This window comes from Prosopis cineraria, unplaced genomic scaffold, assembly GCF_029017545.1.
Source record: "Prosopis cineraria cultivar Desert tree isolate PC_DT_omini unplaced genomic scaffold, ASM2901754v1 PC10, whole genome shotgun sequence".
NCBI lineage: Eukaryota > Viridiplantae > Streptophyta > Magnoliopsida > Fabales > Fabaceae > Prosopis > Prosopis cineraria.
The window spans coordinates 27,131,309-27,157,774 of NW_026555341.1; the positions used below are offsets into that span (position 1 = coordinate 27,131,309).

At 28.5% G+C, this 26,466-nt stretch overlaps 1 protein-coding gene across 4 annotated transcripts; it reads left to right on the forward strand.

Moving 5' to 3' along the window:
• Window positions 1-5,787: 5,787 nt before the first annotated feature.
• LOC129322167 (uncharacterized) lies at window positions 5,788-13,572 on the forward strand. Of its 4 annotated transcripts, none has more exons than XM_054968271.1 (8): window positions 5,788-6,039; window positions 6,165-6,228; window positions 8,323-8,374; window positions 8,632-8,869; window positions 9,217-10,197; window positions 10,972-11,184; window positions 11,890-12,072; window positions 13,178-13,572. In XM_054968271.1, exons 3-7 carry the CDS (start codon window positions 8,334-8,336, stop codon window positions 12,019-12,021), a joined length of 1,605 nt encoding a protein of 534 aa, XP_054824246.1. In that variant the 5' UTR covers window positions 5,788-6,039; window positions 6,165-6,228; window positions 8,323-8,333; the 3' UTR covers window positions 12,022-12,072; window positions 13,178-13,572. The 4 variants fall into 4 exon arrangements, with proteins under 4 accessions (XP_054824246.1, XP_054824247.1, XP_054824245.1 ...); XM_054968272.1 differs by having other exon boundaries at window positions 6,183-6,228; XM_054968270.1 differs by lacking the exons at window positions 5,788-6,039; window positions 6,165-6,228 and adding an exon at window positions 12,491-12,542 and having other exon boundaries at window positions 8,317-8,375; window positions 8,524-8,869.
• The last annotated feature ends 12,894 nt before the right edge of the window (window positions 13,573-26,466 follow it).

The window sequence follows — 26,466 nt, forward strand, 5'->3', positions numbered from 1 at the left end:
AAACATAATAAATAGAATAATATTCTTAAATAATTACTAAGTTATTGTCCATGTTAGACTTGGTTAAAAATTAAAAATAAACTAGAGTAAAAATCTCTTATATAGAGTTAAATAATAAAAAAATTTAAATAAAAATGATTTCAAAGAAAATATTTTACTTATAATTAAATAATTTTGCTTTATATAATATGATGATAGCTATTTTTTTAATATTCATCAAAATGAAAGGTATAATTTACTCAAAAGTTATTAAAAATTTTAAACTAATCAAGATAATAATTTTAAGTTAGCAGTCTGATTGAGTTGAGATCAACTAAATCATAATTAAAATAATATAATTTAATTAAAATATATAAAAATTTATATATGACTATGATAAGAGCAATACTTAAACAATTAAGACATTAATTTACAAATAAAAGAAACATTTATGAATAAATTATACAAAATAATAACAGAGTTACTTGAGTATAAAGTTGATAAGTTATTTTTTATTTCATTCTTTTAAAGTTAAAATAATATTTTATGCTTAATAGTATTATTTAAAAATTAAAATTGATTCAAAAAATAAAAAAATATATTTTTAAAAAATTTTTAGGTATTCGGGTTGATCCGAATAAGCTCGAAGGTGTTGGAGCTTAGTTTGGCTATATGAGCTTTTTAGAAGGGATATAATACTTTAAACTCGATCCGAATAAATCTGACCCATCCGAATTACCGACTCTAATTACAGCTGAGGGCAAATGCACCCTTGCATTACAAAAAAATTCATATATTTTAATATTTTGCACCCCTTAACCCAAATATTTTGCACCTTTTAATCAAATTTTAAAGATTTTGAGTTTAAAAAATTTTTAATTATATTTAAATTATTAATTTTAACAATATTGCATCCCATAGCTCAGGGTCTTCCACCACTGTTCATACCTTTATTATTATTATTATTATTATTATTATTATTATTATAAGATGTCTTTTAGAAAAAAAAATTAATCCTTTTTGTCAAAAAAATCTTTAATCCTTAATATAAAATATTTAATTGAATAGTTATTGTATTTTTTATTACACTAATAAGTTATGGATTATGAGAGAAATTTAATACAAATTTAAAATTTTTCATTTAAATAAAGATAAAATTAAAAATTTACTATATTTTTAGACAAAATTAATGACTTAACTATATTTCCTTCATTTTGGTGAGATAGTTAGATGTGTCCTAGAATAAGAATCAAGAGAGTATATATATATTTTTTGTCTTTTAATTTAATCTATATTTTGAAATTATAATTTAAACATGTTTATATCTAGCAATTATTATGAACTAAAAAGTATTTGCTAGTAGACAATAAATATGAACGCAAATATGTGTGTGTTTTCTAAAATTATAAAAGAATAATGAAACTTTCAATATCTTAAATTTGTTTCAATTCTCTATTTAATTCTTGAAATTTAATTTCTATTAATTTTATCCCTTATATCTTCTTAAATTACCATACTAGTCATTTAAGTTTTAAAACATGAATTAACTCTCAAATTAATATAATATGTAAAGTATATTAATGATTTGATATGTTTATATAACTAAAATGAGAATAAATTATTCATCAAATTACTTTACTTTTTATTAATTAGTTCTTTACATTGTTTTGTGTATTTTGTTTTTCTTTTATTTATGAGTCTTTTTTTACTTAAATAATTACACTTCTTTTTATTAATCTATATAATTGTCATCAAATATTCCATCATCCATGTCACATATTTCAATAGTTTTTCTTCCTCTTTAAACAATGAAGACCAAATTGATAATTGAGACAAATATAAAAGACTAAATTGATAAAAATTAAAATAAAAAAACTAAATTAATAATTGAGATAAATTTAAGGGACTAAAAGTTTTATTATCCCAATTATAAAGTATAAAGTTATAAACTAATGATATTATAGATGTCTTGCATATAATAATTTTAAGGAACTAAAAAAATTAAGCTAATAAAGTTATAAATTAAAGGAGTATATATTTGTTTTTTAAATTAGTAATATTTATTGACTTTTTAAACCATGTTCTTTCCTCTTACTTTTACTCAAATTTAATTTTTTTTAATTTTATTTTTATTTGGAAAAAAATTTAAGTATAACTTTGTTTATCTTTACATAATATTTTGCTTGATTCAATAAATAGTCTAAGTTTAGTTTTGGCAAAAGTATATGCTTGATCAGTTAACTTCATACAAAATGTATTCTAATCCTTTAATTTTAATTTATAAAGTGTCTTTTTAATATTCTAACTCTAATACTATTAGTTTTATTAACAAAAATTCCAAAATTGTTTCACTTCAAACATGTTATCTCTATTTAACAATTTCAATTCTTATTTTAAAATGTATATCTTTATATCAATACTATTTTATTACTTTCGGAAGTGGATATTTAAATAAAAGTTCTTTACACAAACAATGCCTTTAATATTTTAATACTATTGGCACTCTCCTGTCAGGGCATTAATTGCATTATATTAAATGCACATGACATTTGTTTAGACCAAATTCGGTGCACTAGGCCTAAAGGAGGAATTATTGACGCCCAATCAAGTTTTACAAGAATACAACTTCAACAACCAATCGGCCCTGAGAGAATTAAGGGCTTATTTGGTATGTAACATTTAAAGGTAAGTATTAGGATTGAGTTAGAGTAATCCTGACTTTTACATGTTTGATATTAGGCATTTACTAATACTTGAGATTACTCAATCTCACTTAAAATATTAAAACTCATCCACCCCTGGTATTGGTCAATCCCACCAAACTTAATCCTGAGTTGATTATTTTCATACTAAAAATGTCCGCATCTCTCCTCTCTTCCCCATCTCTCTTCCTCTGCTTCTAGTCGAGCACCGATCATGTCGTCTCTCACCCTCTGCCCTCCTCTCAATTAACCTCTTCCAACGGCACTGCCGCCTCCTCCACCAACACCTCATGAATAATCAAAGACCTCAAATATGAGATCCAGAGGAGATCAAAGATGTGATGCCGATGTTGTCTCCTCCACTAATGCCGTCATCTCCTTCAACGACGTAAGCTATTCTTATTGCCATCATCGTCTCAAGTCATCTCCCTCTAGATCACGTCCCCATCATTTTTGTGTCTCCTCCTTTCTCCCTCCGTCTGCCTCTCATTGGTTCAAGTTCGAATCAACTTGCCTTTAGATTTGGTTTAAGATTGTGTTTAAGATATATTTATTAGATCTAGTCTAAATTGTTTTTGTGTGTATGAGATTGAGAATGCTTGGATTCAAGCTTGTGGCTGGACTTGTTCTCAAATGGAGTTCCAAAAATGAGTTTCAAATTGTGTATTTTCTTTTTGCAATATGGGTTATTATTCTCTTTTGATTATAAAATAAAATTATTATAAGTATTCCATCCAAATATTACTCGTTATTAAACATATTTTTAAAATTTCAATCCTAATTGTAGTTCTAGTCACAATCCCAATCCCTTTAAATTGGTGCATGCATACCAAATAAGGTCTTAGTAGAATACCCTTTTTAGAGAGCTAACATTTCTAAATGTTATTAACTAACTTTTTTAAATTAATTAAAAGTCCTTATGTTTAAAAAATAATATGTAAAATAAAATAATTTCACCTTATAAATTTTTATGCAATAACTTCTATCGTCTCCAAAAAGCTTTGTTTTGAAAAATTTGTACTCAGGTGGAGGCAATTTCTCCAAACTCTACATCTACGGTCCTAGTTCATGTTCTAGAAGGTAATGAGCGATTCCAATTTCCAAATATTGGTTATTTGGCATGAATTTTTGGGATATTTAATGTAGAAAGAGTTTGATCTTCAAAGTAAAATCATTAATTAACGATAAAGATGAAAACTTATTTACTTTTGACACCGATTTAATAAGAACACATGCTTTTATTGAATATGATGATAAAAGTAATTAATTTGTTTATCTCAAAAAATGCTTTTAGCAAATAAAAAAGTGCTTCACACTATTTATTTATTTATTTTATTTCCAATTAAAAATGGTAATTGCATTTAATGAAGAGTATATTTAAAAAGATTGTTTTTCTCATATCCAGATTGAAAGCTTTTTGAACAGTTTCTTTTTTGGCCAAAATCTTTTTACAAAAGATGATTGACATCAACAAATTTGACTGGTCCTCGGTTACTGCCATTGAATGTGAGTCGACCGGACAAACGGAGAAAACACGCACGCGCGCATATAATACCATTGCAGTCACTGTACTTAAGATTTTATTTCTTGTAATTTTTTTTGGTGATATTTCATTTATTTTATCTCTCTTGATATTCTTATTCCTATACGATGACATGCAAAGTTCTCAAAATTCATGAATTTAAGTAACTCCACAGTAAGGTATAAATTTATAAGAATTTATTTCTATTAATAAATAATTATTAAAAATATATACTTAATTAATCAATTATAATTTCATTTAAATATATTTTAAATTAAAATTATTGAAATTAAATTTATTTATATTGACATATTATCATGCTCAATATAAAAAATTTAAAATATGACAACTTAGTATATATTTAATTTTTTAACTAATTTATTTACAAGTTTAATTAAATTTATATTTAATTTTAATTTATAAATATAAAAATGATAGATTCAGAAAGTCGGCTTATCAGTTTTGGAACAATGATGGCAGGGAATGACTTTTTAACCCTACTTGATTGTCTGTCTAGAAAATTTGACATTCCTGTGTGTACTATGTATAAACTACCCCCTCAATCTTTTATCATAAAAGAAATTATCCTATATTTTATTATTTTTTATTATAAATAAAACTACAAAATTTAAGAGACATTAGTTATATTTTTCTTATATTATTCCTCATAAATAGATAGTATTATCACTAAATTAAAAAAAGTAAACATTAATTATAAATACATTTTAGTTCAAATATTTTAAATTTAAATATAATTATTAAGATTAACTGATTTTTTAAAATTACGCGAATAAATAAAAATTCCCATGACCACTTGAAGTGATTTTTTGGAGGTGGTCAAAGATATACTGAAAGGTAATATTGACTTTCATGACCACTGGAAAGAGACTCTTAAGAGTCAGGAATTTTCTATATGGCCTGGCTCTTTATGTGCACAGTCTATGTCGCCTCAAGATTATAAGTTCGGTTGCACCAAACATGATCAGTTTTTAATTTGATTTTTATTCAAAAAGTTTAGAGCGAAACTCGTAAATCCAATTTTATTATTTTTTTATTTTTTAAAAATTAAAATTTTCAATCATAATATCTTATATTTTTTAAAAATACAAATTATCATCTTAAAAAATTATAAATAAATAATTAAAACTCTAATTTTGAGTTAGAAATATATATTTTAAAGTTTAAATTTTCTGAAGATAAAACAAGAATGAGTTTTAAATGAATCGCTCAAGCTCAAGCTTCTCTTTTAAAGACCGATGAGAGTCGGGTTTCAAAATCTCTCTCTCTCTCTCTTTTAATATTATAATTTTTTTAAAACTTAAATTCTTATAAAAATATATTTAAACAGGCGATACTGCACACCCGGTTCTTATCCCTAATGTGCATGCCACGGGCGCTTAATGTTGAAGCTGATGTGCTGGTAAAGAATAGAATTTTTTTTTTTGGCGATGAAAAGGAAGACAGAAGGCCTGAGACTTCCAACCTTAGCTTTATTTATTCTCTTAGGAGGATCCAATTCTTTCGGCTAAATGCGTCAACCTTAGGACTTTTTGCTGCCTTATTTTGGTTTTTGTGGTTTTGGGTCGTGTTTTATTTTCTTTCTTATCAAAAAAACAATTAAAATTCTCTCATGCGATCTTGTTATTTTATTCAGTTTAAACCTTGCGAGTCACGACAACTGACTGACAGCCCCAATCCACCTTCCTCTCTCTCTCTCACTCAGCCTTACGTGTGCGTGCCTTCTCCGTCTCTGATCCGAGGAGCTCGACGGCTTTCCTTTCTGGGTCGTCTCCCTGTCCTTACCTTCCTTTCTGTCTTCCTTCGTCGATCCGCTTGGTATTCTATTCTATCTGTGTCTCTCGACCTTCATCTCCCTTTCGTCGTCGCTCACTTTTGTTTTTTTCTTTTCAATTTTTTGTGCTTTATCTCTCGACCTTCATCTGAATTGGTGGATTTGGAAGTTCTTTTTGTTCTTTCAGGTGTAATCTCTCGACCTTCATCTGTAGTCGTCGTGAAGAGTTGAAGGTAATTTCGAGCTTTATGATACTTTCACTTGCTTTTGGTGATGTTTCTGCCAGGACTCATCCGTCTATTTCCCCGTAACAGGATAGATACAAAAACTGTATCTTTTTCGTGCTCTGTTGTATAAGTGAAAATCCAATTCTGTTTCTTTCTATGTTTTGTCACACATGGTTCTGTTTCATGTTCGTTATCTGTTTCATACTCTTTTGGACCTCATCTTTGTAAAATACAGTCTTCAAAGCTGTTCCATGTTCTTTTCACATAAAAGGGGATCGCTTCCTGATGATAAGAAAGTTCCCAGATTCTTAGTAGTTTAGATGGTAGATCAACCAACTGGATTAAATGAGTAAATTTGCGATGCTATGTAGATTTTCAGTTGTTTCAGGTGTGGCTGAAGGTGGAGGGGATAATTTTTATGACCAATGATTGTTGTGGAGCGGCTCTTTTATTATTATGGATTATGCTTGTATGATTTTTTTTGTAATATGATTCATTAATTTCGGTTGGATTATTTATATATTTTTTCTTACTTAATAACATTTGGTAAATGACAAAGCACACAATTGTCGTGCAATTCATGTAGTCAATCCCATCTAGTTGGATGAGGCTTCTTCTTGTTATTGTTATAAATTTTTTTCTTGTGGCTAGCTGTATTATCTTTATTTTGCAGGATTTATTACTTCTTTTTTTTTTTTTTAATCTTTGCTCACTGAATGGCTTATAGTAAAGATCGTACTACTATGATATTTCATTCTTCTAATTTCTTCATGAGATATATGATATTTACATTTGCTTCTTACCTGTATACGGATTTGGATATGCTGTATAACTGATAATTATGATTAACCCTCATGCTTTTGAGCATTGAGTCATGCTATGAAAATTTATGCAGCTGTGTAATTTTCCTTGTTGATGCATATTTGATGAAAGTGTTTAAAATTGAACGTTTACCTAAAATTGACAGCTCAGCACTTATGTTGACATAGAAATGCATGCCACCTATGCTTAAGCATCATGGAGTGATACCAGGGTTTCCTATGTCTATACCTTTTACCTGAAAGCTGGCAGTTCAGCACATATGTTGAAATCTTTTTTGACTAAGAGATGCATGCCACTTTTGCCTAATCATTTAAATGGAGCTTGAATTAGATTTCATGGTGATGCGTGCACTGTGCATGTTGTGCCTTTTAAATTGGAGTAATTGTCTCAAGACCATTTATTGTAATTATTTTATGAGTATATGGTTTCAGAGAATCTATAAGTACTATGAACTTCAGTTAGGAATGACTTTTCTATAAAGTGGAAATTGATTTAACTCAAATGCCATAGTGACTGGTAGCTGTATTTAATACGTAGGCAGTTTGCGGTTCCCTTTTGGATTAGGGTTGGAGGAGAGGGTTATAGTATTATATATCTTTTAAGTATTAGGAACCAATAATTAAGCTAGTAAAACTAGCATTTCATAATTTAGATGGGCTCCACAAGAGTAAGAATGAAAGAGAAGTCAGGATTTGCTTGTATGTTGATTGGCTGGAGTAATAATCATAGAGATTCAATGTTCTAATTGGCCTCTTAATCATCACCATCCAAAACTATTGTAGTATAAATTTACTAGAATCTGAGACACACATACTCATTTGTATATTATTCTAAAAATATAATCAGCTGGCTTAATTCAGCTTTTCTTGTTTGATCCTTATAAAGTAAATGAATCTGTTTAACTAATTCTTTCTCCAATATATCCCAAGTCCCCAACCATTCATCATGGGTAAATATATTAAAATGGAGGAAACAAAGCAAGTCTAATCAGTGGATACTGGATTGGCTAAGAGTAGGAATTAGAAGAAAGATAAGATGAAATCTTCTGGTTCATAATACTGGCACTTTCCAGTCAATACTGAATAAAAGGTCCATCTCTATATCAGTAATAGATATACTAGCGAACTTAAATGTTCTTCAAATCCTCGATGATGGTGGTTTGATCCAAAGGCTTTGAGTATTATAGCTTCTCTTACCGTAGTAAGGGCAACTGTGTGGAAAATATTGTTTGATGTGTTTTAATGGAGGAAAGTCTCATGTTACTACAATGTTTTGCAGGATTTGATGAGATGCATGCTGATTCGGTTGTTAATGCAAATTGTCCTGATAAAGTATGTTTCCATTATTTACTTTGATCTTTTAACTTCTAAAAACTTTTAATGAATCAAACATTGCGATTTGTCAATATTCTATACAATGGTTTATATTTTGCCAATACCAGTATCCTTAATTAACACTCTTTCCTTGGTTTGGCTACAGGGTATGTGAAGACAATACTTCTAAATACCTGCCAACAACTTGTATGCATATGTGAATCTTGTCGATGGTGATATTTATTGTGTTCAATCGCCGTACTTGTCTTTCCACAGGATATCTTCAACAATCTGTTTACTATACATCAGAAACGCTGCCATCAAATTCACAGGATGATTCTGATGTCCAAAATGGAACCACCGGTAGTATCTCAAGTGCAGAAAGCAGTCCAAAATCTCTTACTTCAGAAAACTTGAATGATTTGAAGTCTACTGACATAAATGACGACTTGACTAGTGAATCTCCTGAGTCTATACCTGATACAAAAATGGAGAAGAAAATAATAATGAAGGTTATCTGTTTCATTTTGTGGATATTTATTTTGTTGCATCATTTATAATAACCATTTTCCAAGTTACTGCAGTTGTTATTGCATTACCGTACAGCTCCTTAGTTCACATAATTTATGAAGGATACAAATTAATTTATAGTTTATCATTATACTTGTTTATCTACACTGTATTTCAGATTCCCCGGTTGCGCCAGTTGTCATATTGTCTTTAGTATTTTGTTTGTCACTCCATTTACTTTTCCAATTCAGAAAGTAGAAACAATGTGCATCAATTGCATTATACATATCCCTGCTTGCAAGGACTTTCTCTAAAACTTCAGTGTTTTAATGTCAATATTTTATTGCAGGTGCCTTTTTTGGAATTTAACTTCTCAGCAGTTGGCCTACCAAGGCTCCAACACCCAATAGGAAAATCAACTTCAATAGCCAGCCAAAAGCGACCTGTCTTACCCCCCATTAACTCCACGCCAAATGGAAGAACACCGAGTATAAATGACAGACCCATGACAAGAGATAAATTAACCTGGAACCCACAGCATGAAAAGTCACGAGAACTAACTCATGGTCCTTTATTAGCTAGCCAAAAACGACCTGTCTTACCCCCCATTAACTCCCAGCCAAATGGAAGAACACACAGTATAAATGACAGACCCATGACAAGAGATAAATTAACCTGGAACCCACAACATGAAAAGACACGAGAACCAACTCATTGTCCTTCATTTGCTAGCCAAAAACGACATGTCTATCCCGCTACTAGCTGCCATCCAATTGGGAGAGCACAGAGTTTGAACGATATACCTATGCCTTTGTCAAGAGATAAATTAAATTCGAATGCAAGATTTGAAAAGTCACCAGAACTAACTTATGGTCCTTCATTGGCCAGCGACAAGCATGTCTTTCTCCCTCCTGATTTCCAGCCATGGGGTGGAACACAGAGTACAAATGATAGACCTGGGTGGAGTGACAAAACCGTGTCAAAAGATCAACCAAGTTGGAGCACAGAACTTGAAATGTCACCAGAACTAATTCGTGGTCCCAGGTGTTATGACAGGAACTTGCAGTCAGAGCCATCATCTGTTAAGCAAACGTTTGGTTTTTCAATCTCTAGAGATAAATATAACCTTCAAGAATTTCAGACTCAATATGAAAATGCTAATTTCTATGTATTGAAATCTTTTAATGAAGATGACATCCATAAGTCCATTAAATATAATGTTTGGACAAGTACTTCAGTTGGAAATAAGAAGCTGAACGCAGCTTTCCTAGATGCTGAAGCTAAATCAAGGGAGACAGGCAAGAAGTGTCCAGTATTCCTCTTCTTCTCTGTGAGTTAAAATCTTTTTCCAGTAATTGTCTCTAATTTTACTTTTGTTATAATTATGGCCGTCAAAATTTATGCTAGTATTGCTTTATTATTAATGTGTTGAAAGTGCTATATTGTAGGTGTTTTGGACTTTTGGGCAATTTCACATTTTTATGATAAGAAATCCCTGCTCCTGAATAGGATCTTAATAATTCTGTCTTGTTGGATGCTTATGTTATTGTTGGCGTCACTTAAAAATAAACTCATCATATACAGAAACTACATAGGAAAGAAACTTCTTTGATATGAATTGTGGATTTTAATCTTTCTTTGAGATGTCTTATCTTTTCTAAATGATAAATCTGAAATGATATCTTTACTGCTTAATAGAAAAATATAGACATCGGCCTAAATCAAAATTCTCTCTTGGATTTTATGTGAAAAGAAGTAATAATTTACTCCATTTAATGGCTATAACCATTTAGCTAAACTGTTGCCGTTAAATTTAAACAATTATTACACGTGTTTCTTTTATGTTTTATTTTCCTTTCATGCTGCCTGTTACACGTTACTTTTTTCTGTAAGTGTTGTCTTTAAATAATTATCCAGGAAAGAAAATGTTTAGTATAATCAGTTAACAAAAGACAAGTAGCCATTGTGAAGAGACATGTAAGCATGTCAATACGCTTTTTAATACACATGTTCAACTTACCTATATATATATATATTAAATGATTGATGAGGTCTATCTTAGAAACTTTAATTGATGAGTTGTCATAAATTCTCAAATCATCAGGTCAATGGCAGTGGACAGTTTGTTGGAGTAGCTGAGATGATTGGACCAGTAGATTTCAACAAAGATATGAGGTTCTGGAAAGGGAAAAAATTCTATGGTTTCTTTCCAATCAGGTGGCACATAATTAAGGACGTGCCCAACACTCAGTTTCGGTACATTGTCCTTCCAAACAATGATAACAAGCCCGTAACTTACAGTAGGGATACACAAGAGGTAGCTTTTACTTTCAAAGTTATTAAAGGGCACCTGTGAATGCTTTCATGTTGAATTCTGCTAGTTTTGGACCAAAACTTAGCATTACTGCGTCACTTTCTTTCTTTCTGATGTTAGGATGATTGCTTGCTTCCTACAGTCTGACTCAGTTATTTTATTTACATAGATGGTAATGGGGAAACAATATCAGTGTTGTTGTAGGAAAGAGGAAGCTTTTGGTCTGATAATATTTTACTATATTAAAGTGGAAATCTTGGTGCAGTGGAATATGATTCATTAATTTGATATGGTAACTTTAGATCATGAATATTTTGAGAAACTGTGATACATATATTGATGGCAAAGAGCATAATGTCTTTCCATTAGATTAACTTGAAACACCTGCAATCAATTTTTTTTTTTTACCAGTCAATTAGCTAAAGTGGATCATACTACCATGTATGCATAATTGTCAAGGTTGGTAGTGTATATAATTTTATCCTCGAACTTGAATAAGGATCTTTTATCCTTTGTATGTATAAAGTAATTATTCATTCAAATGTTTTCCTTTGGAAGTTAATAACCAGTTGAGGGTAGTAAACTTCACATTAGATGTTTGTGATGAATGGAATGTAAATTGAATTATGCTGTTTCAATATTTTGTTTGCATGTGGCTGGACAAACATCTTGTTTTATTAACTAATTTTTTTATTATATAAATTGTAGGTTGGACTGAAGCAGGGCATGGAAATGCTTAATATTTTCAAGAGGTTCTTAGCAAAAACATCTCTGCTGGATGATTATGACTTCTATACCAATCGAGATCCCAAAAAAAAGGGCGTCTCCTGCTCAAAGTAGTACGAAGCACACAACTGTACAAAGGAATCACCCTTCTTCTACGACTGCTATGTGAGTCTATACTGTTTCTCAGAAAAAGCTACCACTAGCATACAATAATATGATATGTGCAAATGAGTGGCATTTCATGTCCAAATTTTTGTTCTAATATTTATCAAATTGTTTGCTATCTGGGATACCAAGGTCTAACATATGATTGGTATATGAGATTCTGATACTTGTTGTGAAATTTGAAAACTGTCATAGAAATTATATAAATTGTGCAGTGAAATTGAGGGTCAAGAATTTGGGATCCTACAGAAGGCTAAAAGGAACACTCAATAATGATGCTATTGAAAAGAGATTCCTTGGTTAACAATGAATCAAAAGATTTGGTTGTTGATAAAGTACAATGACATTGTTAGATCAATGTAACCAACCATACCTACTGAGATAAAGTTTTTTGTTGTTGTTGTTGTATGCTTTTCAGCATCTTGAATGACGTCAAGCCTCTTTGCATACTGCTTATCTGAAATCCCAAGGTCGAGATGAAATTAATTGAAATTCTTGGTGCTTTTGGATTAATGAGGATTTGAATTTGAATTTGGATTTGGTCCATTTCTCTTATTTGGATACACAAAAATTTATAAATTTAGATTTGATTCAAATCTAAATCGATTTCTTATTATAATTCCTTTGTAATTTCAAATTACCTCTACATCCTAATCATTTAAAGTTTTAATCATTTCAAACATTTTGTTCTCCATATTTTTACTATCGATACTTCTATGACTTGTATCTTTTTTCATTTCTTATTTTGTATCTTGTCAATTAAAGCCTGTCATTTTCAATTTTTCATTTTATTTGGAATCTAAACTCATCTAATCTGTTTCAGTCAAAAATTTTTAGGCTATCCAAACAAGATATTTTAATTACATGAATTTTAAATGTAAGATTTGAAATGTGAAATTTTAAATTTAAAATTTAGATGAAAGTCTATCAATCCAAATGCTGTCTTAGTGTTTGGAATATTCCTTAATTTGTTGTACAAAATGGAAGCCCACAACAGTTGTTTAGCTTTTTATGCCATGAATCACGTATATATGATCTGACACGTGCTAAAGTAAATTGTATTTTAGCATTCCTGAGACTTCATGATCATTCCATTTCTTTGCAGATGATTACGGAGGGAGATAAGATGAAATCAGGTTGCTTCTGCCCAGATGCTAATGCATCTCTCTCTCTCTCTCTCTCACACGCGCACACACAATGAGAATCTGTTCATATGCTTAAAGTTTTTATTGTTAAAAAAAAAAAAAACAGCCCGTCAATCATTCCTATCACTATTTCAGTTCGTTTTATATGATCCTAGAGTTACCCCCTCCTTTTTTTTGTGTTGTTTTTTTTATTCCTTTTAAAAATAGGGTTGCATAGAACAATCAGTTCAAGTTCTACTTGTTGAGTTTTAATACATTATTAGGTTCAAGCTTATGCTTTGTCAGGTAAAATCAGAATAAAAAAAGTCAAATATTGGGAAACAAATTCATGTAGGAATGAATAAATGTTGCGTCTTTTGATTCCTATTACTAACAAATTAGTGCCTGTTTGGTTAGGCTTCAAAATCAATTTTTGTGCCTGAAATTGATTTTTAAAATGAAATTACCCAAACGGCTGAAAAAGGACAAAAATCAATTTGTATTATTCGTGTTTTCCAGATGGAATCAGCTTTTGCCAAAAGTGTATAAAAAATGTTGGAGAAAATTACAAGAGAAGGGCCACAAAAAAATTACAAATAAAGCACATAATTTAATAAAAATAAAATTAAACTCTCTTCTCTTCTCTCTTTTTTTTTTCTTAATAAAATTTAAATTTTATATTCTCAAAAAAATTAATATTTTATATTTAAGAATTAAATTATATAGTAATTTATATAATTAAAATTGATTCTAATTAAATTATTTAAACATTTTTAATTCTATTAAAAGTAATTTTAGAAAAACAGTATCTAAATAAATTGTGTTATAGCATAATTATGATTAAAATTTATCATTTAATTAATTATTTTTATAATTTATTATATTCAATTAAAGTTCGCAATTGATTTTTCCCTGCAGTGATCTTGTTGGATAGGTAAACACCTAACTGACTGAATAATATATTCGAGTTCTATTGTTCTGCTCTTTTATTCAAGTTCTATTGTTAATTTCGATTCTAGGATATGGTACTGGTTTGTTAACTAGTTAAAAGTAATTTCGTAATTTTTGAAATGAAATTACTCGCGCATTAATTTGGTCTAAACATGGTTCTAACATAACCAACTTACTACACATTCTGACTTTGTTATTGGGCTTGTGGAAAGGGTGGTACAATTTTAAATGAAATTTCGTAATTTTTGAAATGAAATTACTCGCGCATTAATTTGGTCTAAACATGGTTCTAACATAACCAACTTACTACACATGCTGACTTTGTTATTGGGCTTGTGGAAAGGGTGGTACAATTTTAAATGCCTAGTCTCAGATTTTTAAACTTGCTATAAAATTAGTCATGTGGTTCTATTTATAGGACAAATTTGGTTAATAACAAAGGTTGATTTCATTTTGTTAATAACAAAAGAATTCAAGTACTAACAAAGGTTGATATGGTTAGTAAGAATTTGATTCATAATCTATAAAGTCATGTGTTCAAATTTTGCTAATGTAAGAACCTTATAGATAAACGATCCTTAAATATCTTTATAAGTGCTCTAAGTCTATACCTCTAGTTTTAATGAGTTTTCAAGACTCAACCCTCCTCAAAATTTTCATACAAGAAAATGAATTCAAGTATTCAAGCAAAACTCATTTAGGTTTAGTCTTGGTCTAAATATTTTTTTGGGTCTATTTCAATTACTCAAATAAACCTGAAATAAAGAAAAAAAAAATTCTAAGCTCTTAAGCCAAATTCATAGCTTTTTAGGTTTATTCAAACTAACTCATTAAATTTAGCTCAAATGACCTAATCTCATAAACTAATTTTCATCAATGAGGCATTTTTTTACTTTTGGTAAGCAAAAAAAATTTTAAAGGTATGTTTGGTTAGGGGGGAGGTCCCTCCCCTCCCCCCCCCCCCCTTTTTGGTTAGGTGGAGGGGAGCTCCTCCCCTACCCTCCCCTCCTTTGATTTGGTGGAGAGGACCCTCCTTTACAAAACCTCCCTCTCCTTCCAAATTTGGAAGGGAGGGAGCCTCTCTCCCCTCTCTTCCTTCCTCTTAAACCAAACAGATCCTAAGGCTCACTCAACCAAAAAAAGCTACAGGAAACATTCCTATTATCCCTTAATTAACACAACATCGTATAATGGAAAGGGAAAAGGGGGAAAAAATTTAAGAAAAAATGATGAAATTTTTTTTTAAAATTATATACATTATAATTAATCTCTCAAAATATCATAATTTTACTAAAGTTTTTAAAGATTTTTTTGTTATTAATAAATTTATAAAAATAATTAAATTGTCTTTGTTGAAAATAAAATAATCACAAGTTTTGTTTAAATAATTACTATTTTTATTTTTATATTCACAATAATACAATGAGAAATTACAACTTCGTATATCAAATTTTTGATATTGCTACAAATGTTAAAAATAACAAATAATGATCACAAGTTTTGTTTAACTAATTACAACTTTCTTTCTTATATTCACAATAAACAGCAACAAATCACAAGTTCACATGTTAACTTTCTGATATTGTTACAAGTGTTGAAAATAACAAGTAATAATCACAAGTTTTGTTTCAATTATCACAACTTTGTTTTTTCTATTCACAACAATGTAATGAAAAATTATAACTTTGCATGTCAAATTTCTGATATTATTACAAGAATAATTTAATCATTTATATAAATTCATTAATGATAAAAAAATTTTAAGAATTTCAGTGAAATTATAGCATTTTAAAGGATCAAATTGTTATTTGTATAAGTTAAAGAGATTTTATTATCATTTTTCAAACTTTAATGGATGAAAGACAAGGAAAGAGAATAAATGAATTTATAAAAGGGCTCTAATTTGGAGGGGAAGGTTAGAAGGGGAGAAAATGAAAAATTTACCATTTTGTTTTAGTCAAATAAAGGCTCCCATTTATTTTTCTTTCTAAATGAAAGGAGGAAAAATTCATTAAAAATCATGAGTTGCTTTATATTTGATGATTTTTTTTTGGCCTGGTATGTATATCTATATTTAGATGTATCATATAAGAAGACAAATATCCTGAAATTATCTAATGATATCATTATGAAAATAATATATAAAAACCTATGTGTTACTTTACCCCTTATTCACTTAATTAAACATCTATCATCCGGTAATCGGTTTAGTCTTTCATTTATTAAAGGTAAAAGTGAAATATTGGTGTTTTTTGAGTTCAAAGTTGTAACCAATTTTTTAAAACAAAAAATACGTCAAGTAGTTAAAAACATTGTATAATTATATATTACATTCGTTCAAAAAATATAAAGCATTTTTAATTAAATTTTATCCTTCAATAAAGTAATTATTTGTCTTTGAATTAACCCTATTTTTTTATATTTACCCTCATTTAATAGTGTTTCACCCTAAAAATATATAAAGTGATATATTCAATAACAGCACTTTTAGAAAAAAAAAATATAATGATTACACCTTGAAAGACTTAACATCCAACTCCTGAAAAAATGCCTTACATTTTTTAACGGAAGGAGAATATAATTATATTTTCAAAAAATTATATATACCAATAAAATTCATTAACTAGACTGTACAATCTTATTTTTAAAAATTGTCTTCATTTAAAAAATTGTTTTCTAATACATTTTTTAAAATTATTTTTTAAACAAAATAAAATAAAAATTTGTGTGGTTATGTCAACTAAAAAATAATTTTAAAATTAAAAAATAAATAAATAGTGATAGTTATAGGTAGTTAATGGTGATAATTAATGATAAAAATTGGTCAGAGCAACAATAATTTTTAATAATTAAATGTAGCATATTTTAAAAATAAGAAAAATAAAATGAAAACAACTTGAAATTGTTTCTATTTTTTATTTAAAAAATGAAAACAGTTTTAAAAATAATTAAATGAAAAACACTTATCTAAACAAGTTTTAAATTTTTTCTATTTTCAAAAACAAGAAATATTTTTTAAAAACATAAAATAAAAGAGGCCTAAATCACCTCTAAAAGCGTCAAATAGGCTGGAAGGTAGAGACTATTATATATTGAACATGGCTATGTTTCTTTATTTAAAATAGGATTAATTATTAACTTGTCAAAAAGATTCTTGTGATGAATGATGGTTCGTTTAATTATGCATTTTGGACGTGAGATAGAGTTCATGCTGTGCTGTGTATCATCTCTGTTACTGTTTATCGACTGGTAATTAGTATAGCTTTTTCTTTTGTCCCAACTAAAAATAATAATTATTTCTTCAATCCATTTAAAAGTTAAATTTCTATATTTACATGTTAAATTTCAGTATTTACTATTCGACAAAACCTATAAATAATTAGTTTATTATTTTTAATAGAGTAGAAATAAAACCAAAAACAACAAAACAAAGTGAAAAAACAGGGCTAAATCACTTGCCCAGTTGGAGTAACATTACCTAGATTAGACACAGGGATGGTGTGAAATCCCAAAAGAAGACCCATAGCCCTTTTTTTTCTTAATAACGAGCCGCAGATAAAGTCCCTGCAAAAAGGTCATGTCAAAGTACCATAAAGTCATGCACCCATTGGATGGAATATCAAGAATTTTAATGTCTAAATTATTGTTTCCAAGCTGGAAGCCAATCAATACATTTATTTACTTAGTTAAAAACTTAATCAAACGTGATTATATAATCTCTCACGATAAGTTTCTTTATCTTTTTGGTAATTTTAATGAGGAAGTTGGTTATTAAAAAACTCATATCAAATAAATGTGAAAGTTTTAAAAAAGAGTTGAAATAAATATTAATTTTATCAAACTCATCATTGCAATAGATTTTCTCGATAATTTTCACTCAGCTCTTTTAGCAAAACTATCTGCTTCAGTACTCTAATCACGTCAACTTCCCACTCCCTCTGTATCAAGTTCTTCATCTCTTCTATAATATTGAACTCTTCACGAAGGTTATAACTGTTCGAGCTCTTGAATAGATAAATGGCATATGCACAATCACTCTTGAACACCAATCTTTTAAAGAAGCTAAGGAGACGACTTGTATCATATTAGGTTCTAGCAATCTAATCCAGATATCTCGAGCTTTTGGGCAATAAACGAGCACATGAAGACTACCTTCTGTCTCAGCCCCACGCGCTTAGTTTAACACATTACTCTTTAAAAGCATAATTATTTAGCCCTACCGAGGTAATCAAATGTCTATTATGATAATTAAAACAAAACTCATCCTTTAAAATTGCTTACCATGGTAGAAAAATATTCATCATAATAAAAAAAATATAACTACTTTTTTGAAAAATACCATCATCATAGTAAAAAGGAGTCAAATTCATTAAATAAAAATCTTATCATGGTAGAAAAGAAATTTTTCTTAAATAAGAAAACAATTTTAATGATGACTATTATGATAAAAAAGAGTCTTTTATAGTAAAATCATGATAATTTAAAAAGTTTATGAACAGATTAAATGTACCCAAAATGAGATCCCATAACAAAATAGAAGTTTATAATCCAAACATTGAAATAAATTACAAATAATATTTAAACAGAGTATCTTAGGTAATTTGGCCCAAAAACAAATTTATTAAAGATATAAAAGTCCAAAGAGACCATTCTAGAAGCAAAAATTTGAGTAGGGGCATTTTCAAAAAATATATAACATCTATCACGGCTAATGTGTCACACGACACGTGTGACACAAAGGCCATGCATTGCAGCAAAGGCTTTGTCTGCCATGTCGCATAACATAGAAAGACTAATTAATAATACTATTCATATTATCAAACAACTTGAATGGTGCCGAGCATTGCAATACATGTAATGTTGGTCATGACACATGGCATCATATCATCTTTTTGACAATATGAACATTAATTACTAACTGTTTTGGGTAAGAAAAAGTTTGGGTGAATTGAGCCTCAAGGCTCACTGGGGCCTGGGCACGTTTTCAAATTTAAATAGAACACTTGCAGATATACTTACAAATTACCTACCAACAAAATCTTTACATCGGTAGTGCAATTTGATCCCACATCTTTGTCGACTATGAGTCTTATTCTCACTAACTGAATCAACCTTTTGTTGATATAGACATCCAAATTAGACGATTTAAGTTTTCACATAAAACTTGTGAAGAAAACAAGCTATTAGCTTTGATTTGACACAAAAATACTATCATATAAAAGAGTTATCCACCAAAAACCATTATGGTAACGAAACAAATTTTTTTCCAAACGAATTGCCTTTTTTCCCAATACCAAAGCCAATACTAGACAATAGACCACTTTACCACATTCAATACATGCAAAACAACTCATATAAGTCTTCACTTTAACCACATACACTAAAACTATCAGTTGAGTTACAGCCACCCAATAATTTGCATAAAAATAGTATAGTAATCCCATAAATTTGTAATAATCCTCATACAAAGTTTAAGCATCCTATTTACTCCAATGTGACCATGAGTATCAAAACCAAACTCATGGATGCCATGGACAAGTTTAATCAAAATATGAAGTCATAATGCTCAATACAATGAAGCATGCCCTTGGTTGGCAAATATACATTATTAAACAAAAATGAGGCCTAAACACAACAATGGTGTCCATGCACCAAACTAAGACTTTAGTGCTCTTGCAACCAAACTGTCTCCTATAAAAATGTTAACCACATGAAGTGAGACACAAATGTCCAAAAACCAAAACTAAGATGCAATTATTCATGTCATGTAACTAATTATGTGATTGTTAAATGAAACATACAAAATAAATATAAACACATTTCAGAACATTCACAAACCTTTAATTCATGACCACCAACCTTATCTCCTCATTTCTCCATACCTAAGTCCACACTCCATACTTGGTGCTGAATAGCCCAATCAAAAGTAAGTTGGCCCAAGTCCTGACAAAGCCGCTCACTACATCTAAATGAGGGTGTATCACGTGGTACTAGACAATTTTCGAGCAATAAAATCCCCAAACACCCTTTTAAATACAAACAAGTTTTGTGTACATGTTTATAAAACTAACACAATTTTGAATAATATTTATAATCCCAAACAAATCATATTCTTCCGAACATAATTATCATCATATATATACATTTTTATCCCACTTCACAATATTTTCATAAAACAAGATATAATATCACTGTATATGTTTATTTTAAATTTTATCTTTTTGTATATACCCACATATCCATCTTAACATTCTTATCTCTATTACTTCAATTTTATATTCATATTGTCCTTTAAAGCCCAAGATTCATTACACAAAAATTTTACATCTAAGTATCCTCAATTTCCACAAACGGTGCTAGATAGGATGATCATGTCCACTAGCATTCCAATCAAAGCATCTTATAAGCTGACTTAATACTGAACCTCCCAGTCTTGTTGGCTCTCCACCTAATAATCTCATTCCCATCTCTATTTTTGAGTCTTCTCCAAACCTTTCTCCACATGATTTCAATTACTAGCCCTCAAACCACGTCAAATAGGAGACTCTCACACATGCTCCCTCAATATTAGGAATCAAATCATTCCCATGTTTGTATTTGCTTCGTGTAACTTGTGCCAATAAATAGTCATTCTTCTCGATTAATCCCCATCCCGATTTCATCATAAAAGCCTTACTTTGCAACATTACATGTCTCATACCAAGGCCACCATTTTTCTTGCTCTTACACACCTTATCCCAAGCCGCTAGATGTAACCTTCGTCGTTTATTACTGGAGCCCCGCAAAAATCCTCTGTAGTACTTTTTTCAAGTTCTTGGCACACACTCATCCTGGTCTCTGGTCTGCATAGAATAAAGAAGAACAGTTGAAATAACTGATTTAGCAAGATTGTACCTTCCGGTAAAAGAAATAGAATTTTCCTTCCAGCTACTCAGTCATTGTTTCACTTTATCCACCACAAATTGATGTCTCCTTATTCACCTGTTCATGCTGAAGAGGAACTCCCAAGCAATTCATTTTGTTGATGAGCTCCATTATGATTAACATTCTAAAAAAATGAGACTCCATAGGCTTGCTCAGACTCATTTTCTGCCTCAGCACAAGACAAAAAGCATATAGGGGCCTGTTTGGTTCAATTCCATACTCTTTTGAAAAGATGCATTGCAATGCAATGGAATGCAATGTAATCTTAACATTATTTTGGAATGGAGAGATGGTAATGGGATGCAATGAAGATTCATATTGAGGAAGATATATGAACCAACATTATCATCATTTTAGTAATAATGTGTGATAGTGATTTCTATGAGTCCACCCTAAAAGCTAACTATTCTCCCAATGGTAATGCAATACTGATTATCATTACACGTGCAATAACATTAAACCAAACGGGCTCTAAGCATCTCTTTATAACCTGCACTTGGTCAACAATTCCTACTGCAAAATATAGGATCTATTATGTAATTCTCTCTCTTTCTCTCTCTCTAGCCTTTGTAGTGTGGGTTATGCTTTTTTATTTCCCATATACATGGTCAAGCAAAAGCTTTAGAAGAAAATTACAAAAATCTAGTCTTTTTTTTTTTGGCAATTTAAAAGTCTAGTCTTTAGTGCAATCCTAAAATCAATTCTAATTGTAAGTGGACGCCTCACACCTGGACATTAGGAATTTAGGACTTTGAATGAGGCCCAATAAACTCGATTCTAATTGGGCTACTGAAGTTGGGCCTGCATATTTCAAGATATGTATATCCTTTCAATTTTTTAAAATTTTTTATGAATAATAATTGCTTTACAGTATTAGTTTTTTATATTTTCATGGTAATAAATTGATTTTTATGATTTTAATCAAGATACTATTTTTTATTATTTCAATTTTTAGTTTTTTTATTTTTAACTTAACACCGCCCACTTTAAAAAATGGGAAGACAATATAGCAGAGCATAGTGTCGCCGAGGGTGCAGAGTAAGGGGGTAGGAGGGGCAAGCAGGGGATTATGTTCGGCGGAGTGCGTCATCGCAGATTGAGTGGGGCCCAATATCACTGGTCAAGGGGCATTGGATTCAGTTTGCATAAAGTAGAGTAGCCCTTTTGTTTCTGACCCCGCCTCAATACTTTATTATTATTTTTTACAATGATCAATGTACTATTTTTCTAATAGAGTTCATATATTTTCTCGATTTGAGCTTGTCAATCTTGCATAGAAATGACGTTAATTTTTTTTCTTGATCATTTCAATTTTATCATATGTCCCCAAAGGGACTCTATACATTTTCTTGTTTAGACTTTAGTTATTAGATTTAAATTTAAATTTAAAAAATTATTTGCAAGTCCAAACAATTTTACTCAATTTTAGATTAAATCTCTACTATTTATTTTATTTTAATTAAATCCTTATATTTTGATCAATTAAATTTTTTGCAATCCATAAAATTTAAAGTTCTTACATTTTTCTTTAAAAAATTTAAAAAAATTTATTTTTTCATTAAATGATTATATAACCGTAAAATTAATTAATAATTTTTATAAGTCAGAACTTATATAATTAGATTGTCTTCTAAATTTTTTATATATAAAATTTTCATAAAAAATTAATAAAAATATAAAAAATATATTAAATATTTTTTATTTTTGGCTAAAAATATTAAATTAATTTTTTTGTAAACTCCAAGAGTTTTTTTTTAAATTTTTATAAATTTTCTATTAATTTTAATCCTTGAGATTTAGCATGTGTAATAAATCAAATTATAAGGATCTTATTAAAATAAACTAAAATATAGGAACATAATTTAAAATTAGATAAAACTATAAAGATCAACAAATATATTTTTTCATTTAAAAATAATGAAAAAGAGAGTCAATGAAGATAGGAAAAAAACAAGAATGTGACAGTAATTGGCATTTAAAATAATTAAAATATAGTACAAAAGATTTGAAATTCTAAAAAAATTATAATAAGATATATTTAAATTTGGATTAAATTAAAATTTATGCTCCCTCTATTCTATTTTATAAGACAATTTTAAAAATAATTTAATATCCTAAAATAAAAATTTTTTAATAAAATGACTAAAAAAATTTTATAATTTTTATAATTTTTAAATTAATTTTATAGTTAATTAATAATCAAAATTAATTTTTATTAATAATAAGAAATAGATTGTATTATTTTTAAAAGTTAAAAAATTACACAAAAATAATTACTCCTTTATTAAAAAATATAAAAATTTAAATATTTAAAAATATAAGATATTTTTAATTATTTAAAATATAACTATTATTTTTTTATTTTAAAAGTATCTTTATTAAATAAATTATTTTATATTTATTTTAAAATAAAATATTTTATTAAATAAAAATAAATATAAAAAATAAATTTTAATTAAAAAATATATTTTTATATTTTGTAACGGAAGAGAAATAATCTTCCATCAATTAATTTACTCATGTGCGCATATTAAAATGACGGGAAGGAGCCATCAGTCAGACTACTACTACTGTTATTATTATTATTATTTTTATCAGAAATCAGTGTTTGTCCGTGACAGAGCCCATTATAGTTGTAGTCTATAGACGTAGCCATGTAGCTGTCAGATCCAAACTTCATTGTCCCTTTACCACCATCCCTACTGACCTCTTACTTCAAATTACCAATTTGACCTTCTAAGTCTATCAAATTATTACTCCCCCTATGTTTCATTATTGAAAAAATTATTACTTCTTATTTATATTTTTTTGTAAATAAAATTATTTATTTTAATAAACATTTATTATACATTTATTAAATCATTCCTTATAATTTATATTAATAAAAAATAATTAATATATATTTATGTTAATTAATATAAAATATTTTAATTTATTTATTTTATTTTTGGACATAATTTTTATAATTAATTAAATTTTTTAAACTGTATGATATAAATTTATTTTTATATATAAAAATGGATGGAGTGCTTATCACACCTGCTCATCAATCTGTTCCTTGAAGTTCTGCAGCAACAACAATAGTAATAAGTAAAAAACTAAAAATTGATTATCACACAAATACAAATAAAGCTATTTTCATTAAAGAATTAATATTTAAAAATTACAAGATACTCTCTCCAAACATTTTTATATGAAATAAAGTAAATCATTTTTTAAACTTAAATCTAAGAAACAACTACTTGTTACCTTGTGTATTTACTAAAAATTTTCTTTTTTTTTTAACTCACTCTCATAAAATTAGTATCATCAACTCAAATATGCAATCACTGTGGCAAACCATTAATATGGATATTTAAAAATAAATAAATCTCAAACATCTTATTTATATTAATTGTATTGTTTGGTATGTGATTTAATTAGTTGTTTCCATATATAGATGCCCTTGGATGTATAATGATTTCCTTTTATTTTATTTCATTTTAATGTAATTTGATTTTCTTAAAAAAATCATGCATAAGCAAGTCTCTTGATTGATCTAATCCACTAGGAAATGGAATAGAGTTATTTGTATAAATTCAAAACTAAAAATATTCATTACCAATTTAATAGTTAAGATTATATATATGTATATATATATATATATATATATATCAAACACAATGGTAAAATGATACTCCTTCTATTTAAAAATGTAAAACATTTTTTGAAGGATTCAATATTAAAAAATATAAGACATTTTTAATCTTTTAAAGCATAATCATTATCTTTTTTTTAAGTATCTCTCTTAAATAAATCTATTTATATTGATTTTAGGGTGGAACACCCTATTAAATAGGGGTAATGATAAAAATATAAGGTTATTTTAAAAATAAAAAAATACTTTATTAGGGATAAGATTCAGTTAAAAATATTTTATATTTTATATTTTTAAATGAAAAAAATAATTTCTATCTAGGGACACTTGGTTTGAGTGGTCGAATCAACTTATTTTAAAATTTTAAATTTAAATCCTATAACATACATAGATGATAAAACAAAATAAAAAAGAATAATTATTTTATTTTGGTGAAATGAAGTGGTCCGTGTACAAATGCCTAGGTCAATAAGACTTAAGAAAGGCCCATAATTTAATTATTGGGCCATAATCTTTATTACAAGTCGAAATGGGTCCCGTTCATTATTTCCACTAGGCTGGCATTACATGAGCATTTGTGTGGTGCGAAGTCTTTTTCCATAATTCTATAATAAATATTACTATTTATAATTTATAAATAATACATCTGAATTTAAATTCTGTAGAAATCTATCAAGTTTTTGGACATAACCTTGCATGATCATGTCATGGCATAGCATACCATTTATGCGCGTGAGAGGATTTAAATTAAATCCTCAAATTTCATGTCAAAAAAATTAAACCCTTAAATGCTTTAATTACATCCACAGACATTATAATTCTATTTCAAGATGCTTTCTCTTATTCAAAATATAAGACTTACTCCCGTAAAATTTTTAAAAAGTTAATTTTTTTTATTAGAAATGTATGACACTTTATAAAAAGTTAATGTTATATAAATAAGTGCAAAAATGATCAAACCGTTAACTTTACTCTAATATCGTTAGTTTCTGGTGTTAAATATTAATTGTGCATACAATGTGTCAATGTTTGCTGATGTAAACTAAAAAAAGATAAAAATACCTATGAAGTTATCAGCTAGAAATATCCAGCAACCGAAAGTAAGAAAAAAGGGTAAAATTACCCATAACATCACCAGAGTTGGCAAAAGTGATCAATTCATCAAATCCCTTAAATGTTGACTATTTAGTTGACATTTAAGCAGAAGTTAACCATTTTCTCACTCACATGGACAAAAAATATTCTCAAGTGAATTTCTTTGGAGGTTGATTGATCATCATATGAGTACCCATCTTATCTGTAAATTTGAGATTCAACATAGTAAGATAAATTGTACACAATTGAAAATCGAGACTAAGCATAGCTTCTAAGATGCCTTACCTTAAGAACATTGTCACAATTTTAAGCAATTTCATTCATGATGGGTTTAAAATTTTCAAATAGCTTTTGCCACTGTTACAAAGAAGCAAGCAATTTAATTTGATATTCATCAAAATGATATTTTTTTTACATAATAGTCTTATGATGGCTGATTAATCTCCACAGAAATTCACTTGAGAATATTTTTTTGTCCACATAAGCAAAAAATAGTCAATTTCTACTTAAATATCAACTAAATAGTCAACATTTAAGAGATTTAATGGATTAATCACTTTTGCACTATCTCTAATAACCTTATGAGTATTTTTGCCCTTTTTTCTTATTACTTTAAGCTACAATATGCTTTTGACCAACGACTTCAAGAATATTTTTGCCCCT